This window comes from Vanacampus margaritifer, chromosome 1 (assembly GCF_051991255.1).
Source record: "Vanacampus margaritifer isolate UIUO_Vmar chromosome 1, RoL_Vmar_1.0, whole genome shotgun sequence".
NCBI lineage: Eukaryota > Metazoa > Chordata > Actinopteri > Syngnathiformes > Syngnathidae > Vanacampus > Vanacampus margaritifer.
The window spans coordinates 12,644,072-12,651,185 of NC_135432.1; the positions used below are offsets into that span (position 1 = coordinate 12,644,072).

At 38.9% G+C, this 7,114-nt stretch overlaps 1 protein-coding gene across 1 annotated transcript; it reads left to right on the top strand.

The window, feature by feature from the left end:
• The first annotated feature begins 1,160 nt into the window (after nt 1–1,160).
• On the top strand, nt 1,161–4,863 carry copz1 (COPI coat complex subunit zeta 1). The gene is made up of 9 exons (XM_077545708.1): nt 1,161–1,304; nt 1,742–1,810; nt 1,898–1,979; nt 2,075–2,166; nt 2,390–2,445; nt 2,530–2,607; nt 3,280–3,331; nt 3,422–3,460; nt 3,719–4,863. Exons 1-9 carry the CDS (start codon nt 1,287–1,289, stop codon nt 3,764–3,766), a joined length of 534 nt encoding a protein of 177 aa, XP_077401834.1. The 5' UTR covers nt 1,161–1,286; the 3' UTR covers nt 3,767–4,863.
• The last annotated feature ends 2,251 nt before the right edge of the window (nt 4,864–7,114 follow it).

Here is a 7,114-nt window from a genome sequence, read left to right on the forward strand (position 1 = left end):
AAGTATAATGGGCAGAGGACGTAAATGTCAACTCATTTCTACAGGGAAAGTGAGTAGAATTTTTTATTTTTCAATATTATATATTCAATATAGAAAATTTAATTTGGAATCGCTACTGCCGTGTCTGGCCAAATAATGAAACTGCACACTCCCTTCTTCATGTACACAATGCGCGCATTACGTCGCATCCACAGATAAAGGGCGGAAAATTCAAACCCCAAACCGAAAAACTATCGGTCAGAGGCTTGCAGGAGTAGCCTACCCATTGTGAACCACTACGGTGTTAATTTGCTAATTAGATGATTTTGAGTCATTCATGGTAAAATAAAATAGCTATTGTAAAGATATTTTGGGCAAATTTCTACATTAAGCAGTACCACTATTAATTTCAATAATATGCAATCTAATATGCAATATCTATCACATCAATGTACATTTTTCTATATACAGTAACCACAGGTCTAGTAATTGGTAATTATATTACACAGGTCGCGTTGCTCAGAGGCCGACAGTCCACCACCATCTTTGCAAAGTGTGGTCTCGCTAAAGCACCGTAGTTTGCGAGCTTCAAAATGCCTTTGCCTTTGAATTTAGGTCATTGCATTCTATTCATTCACCTCTAGATGACACTAAATTCTACACACTGTGACTTTAAGAAACGCTAATGAAGTTTTGTATTTGTTGCCATAAATGGCTAAATGACCATCACTGCGTGATGATCTAATGGAATTAATTACGTAAAATTTTGATTACACTGTGGCATTACATTATAAAATATACATATATTTTGTGGTAATTTTTTTGTGTTTGTTCATCAACATTTTTTGTGTGTTTATTTAAAGGTTTGTTTAATTAATATTTGTCTTATATATTGATATTCATATTCACATTTGTCTGGTTTGAACCACAGTTTCTGAACGGTTTAAAAGAGCTTATCAGGTACATTTAGCAATTAATGCTCCTTTTCAGCTCGAGAGCTCTTAAACGACAGAGATAACATGCCTTTAAGCCTTTGAATCAAATTCAATCAAACGTTTTTGTTTTGTTTTAAATAGCTATTTGTTGCTGGGGTATTGTGGGGGAGGGGGGTTGCTGAGTCGTCTGAGAAGTTGCTAGAGTTAGCAACAAAGGTGCTAAATTTGATTCGTTGACGTTGAGTTCGCCAATGTGACTTCCTGTTTCCGGCTCTGTAGAGCTACGCCAGCCAATAGGAAAGAGCCTCATTCACCGTAACCTGTCACGTGGGCTCCGGCTCGTCGACTACGGTTTTGCTAACAAGAAACAAGATGGATACCCCCATATTGGTAAGGTAGATTCTCATATGTATTTGACACCTTATCGTTGTCGAATAAGCTTTCGGTTTGTAACTACGCCGTGTAATATTACCAACATAAGAATGGCGTTAGTTCGTTCGCTTTACTGGGTTCTAAATAGAGCAAGCTGTTGGCTAACTAGCTAGCCTCCGTAAGGTTGGCTTTCATAGTTGGTGGTGATGTGGAAGTGTCACGTTTCATCCGGTTCACCTTTAAAAAGTGTCCAAAGCAGTAGGCTACAATTTACTATATGTGGTATATATATATATTTTTTAACTGCTTTTGTTCTTCCTTCACTCTTTTCCATTGTGTCCTTGTTGGAGTAATGACCATTTGTTTACGTCTATAACCAGTAGAAGTGACACAAACAACTGTTGGTAAAATGTTAACTGTATTTTATTGTTTGTAACGATTTGTTATCTAAACAGGAACCATCTTTATACACCGTGAAGGCAATTCTCATTCTAGACAATGATGGAGACAGACTTTATGCCAAGGTATGGTAGACTAAATGTAATTTATTTTGTTAAGATTTTAATTCTGTTGCCTGTTCATTAATTACTCCCAAATACATGTATCTGCAGTATTATGATGACACGTACCCCACAGTGAAGGAACAGAAAGCATTTGAAAAGAACATATTCAACAAAACACATAGGACAGACAGTAAGAGATGCCATACTATTTAAAAAATAAAAATTAAATGCATATTTCCCCATGACATGTCGAAAACGTATGTTTATGATTTTTTTTGTTACAAGGTGAGATCGCATTACTGGAAGGCCTCACTGTTGTCTACAAGAGTAACATTGACCTCTTCTTTTATGTGATTGGAAGTTCACATGAAAATGAGGTAATCTTAAACTTGCTTGTTTACCACAACAATACTTCTACCCATTGAGAATCAATTTATTTGAGCTGTAACAAAAAAAAAAACAATTTAAGTACCAATTGACATCAGTACAAATGTGCATTATTTTTGTAGTAATGAACCAACTATTATTCTTGTAACTTTGGAAAAATTGAAGTACAGTTGTCTAAATCGGAGCTTTTTGTTTTGCTTTTGTTTTTAACAGCTTATGCTCATGGCTGTTCTAAACTGCCTTTTTGACTCCCTCAGTCAGATGTTGAGGTATGCTATTAACATTTTAATTCAACATGTCACTTTTTATAAGTATTCAAGCAAAAGTGTTTTTCCCCTCTCCTGAAACGACAGAAAAAATGTTGAGCGCAGAGCTTTGTTGGACAACATGGAGGGACTCTTCCTGGCTGTGGATGAAATCGTCGATGGAGGGTAAGTTAACCGTGAGTGTCTTAACCCTGGAGAACCCAAGAACCTTTTTCTTCTTTGGGAAATTATGAATTATACATTAAATGACTGCTATAAGTTCACTGAACACCAAAATATATGTTTTTTCAATTTTAACCCTTTATTCCCTAATTTAGGATTAGGGCAAAATTTGACCCTTTTGGGATTTAGGGGTATCGTTTCGAAAAATCAGAATAACAAAAACTGTCAGTAAACTATTTAGAATTTAAGAAAATAATCAATCAAATACACAGCTACATTGAACAATATAATTTTTTTTGTTTTATTTGTTGCATTTTAGAACTGGTGCCCTGCGATTGACTGGCAACCAGTTCAGGGTGTACCCCGCCTACTGCCCAAAGCCATCTGGGATAGGCTCCAGTGCCCCCCGCGACCCTTTTGAGGAAAAGCGGTTAAGAAAATGGATGGATGGATTTTAGAACTGGATTTTGAATGTACAAACACACTTTGGCCAATGGAAACAAGAACACAGGGACAAAATCACTGCTGGGAAAAAAAAGGTCTTTGTTATTTGAGTAGCAGAATTTATAGGGGCCAAATTTGACCCCGTGGGTTCTCCAGGGTTTTAATCCAACTTTTGCAGCTCCACTGTCCAAATTGTTGTAATGTTAAGCGTGTGTTTGCTGCCTCCTACAGGGTGATCCTCGAGAGTGACCCTCAGCAAGTTGTTCACCGTGTGGCCCTAAGGGTAAGACCCTCCTTCTCCTCTTGGTTTATAGGACATACCGGTATACTGCGATGTTGCCATGATCCTAAAAAATATTGGTTTTTTTTCCAGGGGGATGATGTGCCTTTGACTGAGCAGACTGTCACCCAGGTTGGTAATACTGTATCTCTTTGGAGTTTTACTTTTTCAAGACTGTAGTATTCTATAGTGTGCCTGCAGATAAAAAAATTAGACTTTGTGCTCCTGAAAAAAAAAAGGACTTCTTTACAAATCCGCTAATGCAAATTCACCTAACGCATTCCAGTAACTTGTCCTGAAGAATCAACTCTAATTAAAGTCTAAAATTAATTAGATGATGTTTGTGCAAATGAAATGTGTTTAAAAGTTAAAACAATGTTTCCTTCCTAGGTCCTTCAGTCTGCTAAAGAACAGATCAAGTGGTCGCTTCTGCGGTAGTCACAGCAGAAGAGCCGCTTGCACAGCTCGGTCGTCATGGCACTGATCCACATCCTCCATTTCCTCTCCTACAATCACCGCTGTGAGCTGGTACATGCAGTCACACCTCAGTCAACTACTCTTTTTTTTTTTTCCCTCCCAAAAATCCTTTCTGTACGCCTGTGTACTTGTATGTAGAATAGCGGGTTCAGATAAGGTGTACATTCCCTTAACCGGGTTGAATTTTTTTCATAATGAAAGCCAGCGCATCTCTCCGTGATCCCTAATCAAACTCATAGTAGTCGACAACATTCCATGCATGCCGTTTTATTCTTATTGGTTGATCATAACGTACTGTAATGTTATCACTCGTTGTGGAAGTTTATTTCCTCTTGCCTTCTTTCATCATCAGACAATTGGAATAAATGTTTGTTGATGCAGTACAACATTTTATTGTCACACACTGTGTACCGGTAGTTGTCATGAGCCAGGCTTTTTTTTTTTTTTTTGTGACCAGTGTAGCTCTACTAGAGCTCCCTCCAGTGGCTTTTGTCGTTGATGCTTGATAATTCGAGGGCTCCACCTGCTGTTGTTTTTTTCACACTGCAACAGTTACGTTAAAGGGTGACTCCCTCCTTCATGCTGCCATGATCAGACTAGTTTCCAGTGTATTTTCATGCGTGCGCATATGTTTTATGGAGTCTTAATTGATTTATTCCTCCTTTTGTGCCACTATGCATCATAAATTGTACGCATCCACGAATGCGTCCCCACCTTCCCACTCTATCTTCATACACTCATTTTAATGCAAATGAAGCACAGCCTGCAGAGTGAAATGGATTAAGAATGGGCACTACATCATGTTATGTGATGAATATTATAGCGGATAGGTGAAATTGTTATATGCATTCTTCTAAAAAATATCCACACATTGCATGCATGCTGATAACTTGCAGTTATTTGTAATGGTTTTCACTGAATTTGCAATCATGGTAGTCAGCACGGCGTATTACAGTTTATGCCTTTTCATTCACAAACGGTTCCCTAGAAATTGTAACTGACGTGTTTCAACATGTACTTTGACAGAATAAAAAACAACAACATATAGTCAGCACTTATGGGAATTCTCTGTTTCTGGCATTATTTTTTTTTTTATACCTGATAATTGGGTCTAGACGTCAAAGTATAAAACAAATGCGTATGGTCAGGAGAGTTAACCAAAAGCATCTTAAACACATTATTGGTAATGCAAGATAGCAACAAGTAATGTAGGAAATAAAACTTTATGACCCAAGGAAAAATGTTGTACCTCTTCCAATGGTTAAAAGGATCAAATAAAGTTGGCATTCCCCACCTCTGTGAAATTGAATCCTATTACAGTCTGAAGGTCTTCAAGTAAGGAGACGTGCTGGCATTTCTTGTTTGTGTGTCCAATTACAACAGAAATAACAAATATAAAGCACAGTAAAAGTAAAAGTGTTGAATTGTCTTTCAGACCAGCTACACAGTACACACTAAAAATGAATGCATTTTAAGTGAAAACCACAAGGGTAGCGCTTAGCTGTTGTAACCAATTTGTCCACTAGAGGACGCTGGCACGTTTACTTAAGCTTTAACATGCTTTAAAAAAAAAATCAGGAGTAATACTTGCATTCTCAAATACAAAACAAAGTAAGCGTAAACTTTCTGTCTCTTTTATTTGAGTCGCACAATTAACTAAAGTTTTGAACATTTTATTACCAGGCATTTGTATATTAAATGATCTCAAAACAGTATATATGTATGTTATTATATTAGGATTGCCATTGTAAAGTGTGCCTGGAGCAATGCAGCGTGCTTTGCAGCTGACGCAAACACGAAGGCCTGCCCACAGATGCACTCACAAGGCTTGATGTTTCTGCAGCATAGGAGTAAGTAGTCAATGAAAGTCTTATCGGCTCGGACCTGTGGGGCTTATTACCTCCTTGGCTCGCCTCCAGTCGGATTCAGAACCTTGAATGAGAGCCTCTTTATGAGCTGCAATGAAAGCATGAATGGACGCTATGTTGCTGCTACATGCTAAGTGTTTTACTGAATAAGGAGCTAATCATTCTAAATGGACTCCATTATCGCACCGGTTTACTGTTGCTGTCGCACCGGTTTGCCAGCAGGACGAGGACAGCTTATGTCCCTGTGACATGGAGGTTAGGAGGACAGTAAATGTGATTAGATGAAATCCTGGATCCTACATCCCACCTCAAAGTCCACATGCAGCCACTTTGCTTCTTTTGCCTCTTCCAGGTTAGCCTCGCAGCAGCACCACTGGGAGCTCAGTGACTCGCTTCCATCCGCTAATTACAGCGGCACCGTCGTAAAACAAAACAGCGCGGTAACTTATATTAATTATACAAGAATGGCTAGAAGAGTTTGCAACACCATGGCTTGACACGCTGTACATAACCATGCAGTAAACTTGTCAGAGGCGTGCGGGCTCGAGCCTCGCGCATGATCGATGCATACAGTGAGAGAGTCCCTCTCTTTCTTTTGTGTCTCTGTGTGTGTGTGTGAGTGAGTGCACTGTGTGAATTAGTCAATAAATTATCATCATGGGTGAGCTTAGAGTCTTTATGTCATAGTCAATGAGCCCGAGCACCCATCTGATGGCGTGGCCTGCGCGAGGGAAACAACATTAAGGAAAAACAATGACACTATTTTGGATCTCATGCGCTAAATATATTAAAGCGAATGCCATTATATTGGCTGAGCAGGACAAAGAGCAAGACCCTCGTGATATTTAATGGCATGCCGTATTAAAATTAACAAGGCTATTTTACGCTCCGACATTTCCGTCCAGTAGGTAACACTAACATCCACATAAAGATACTAACGTAACTCACGAGAAATTACTAAATGACTTGAAATGAGTCAAAATAAACAGGAATCTAATGCGAATGAATAAAATAAATAAATAAGGGGAGGTCATTAAAGGTTATGCGAGAGCACACGTGCTTTTGCAGCAGCAGCAGGAGGAGGAGGAGGAGGAATGGGCCCGGGCCTGCATGCAGCAACTCTGCAGCCTGACGTGCTTTATGGCCCCCGCTGGCCTCTCTAGGTCTCTTTATGGATTCCCATAGAACGGAGAATCACGACTAGTCCTGAAAAAGCCGGCCAAAAACAACACCTTCGCCACTGCACTCTTGCCTGCCTTCGCCATAATTCAGCAAGCTGTTTATGCTCCTGCCGAAAAAAAAAAGAGCGTTCATTGTAATGACAAAAATGACTGTAAATTTTGATGCTAATGTTTATTTTTTGTTGACGTCAGATAAAACTGTCAGCGTGAGTGTGGTTGGTTTATTGGATGTCGTTACAGGTTGGTGAAAAAAAAAAATT

What these genes read in the sequence shown, in the direction of transcription:
- copz1 (XM_077545708.1), top strand. An exon ending in GATGAAATCGTCGATGGAGG is followed by an intron (nt 2,608 to 3,279) that starts GTAAGTTAACCG and finishes TGCCTCCTACAG; the next exon opens with GGTGATCCTCGAGAGTGACC. An exon ending in TTCACCGTGTGGCCCTAAGG is followed by an intron (nt 3,332 to 3,421) that starts GTAAGACCCTCC and finishes TTTTTTTTCCAG; the next exon opens with GGGGATGATGTGCCTTTGAC.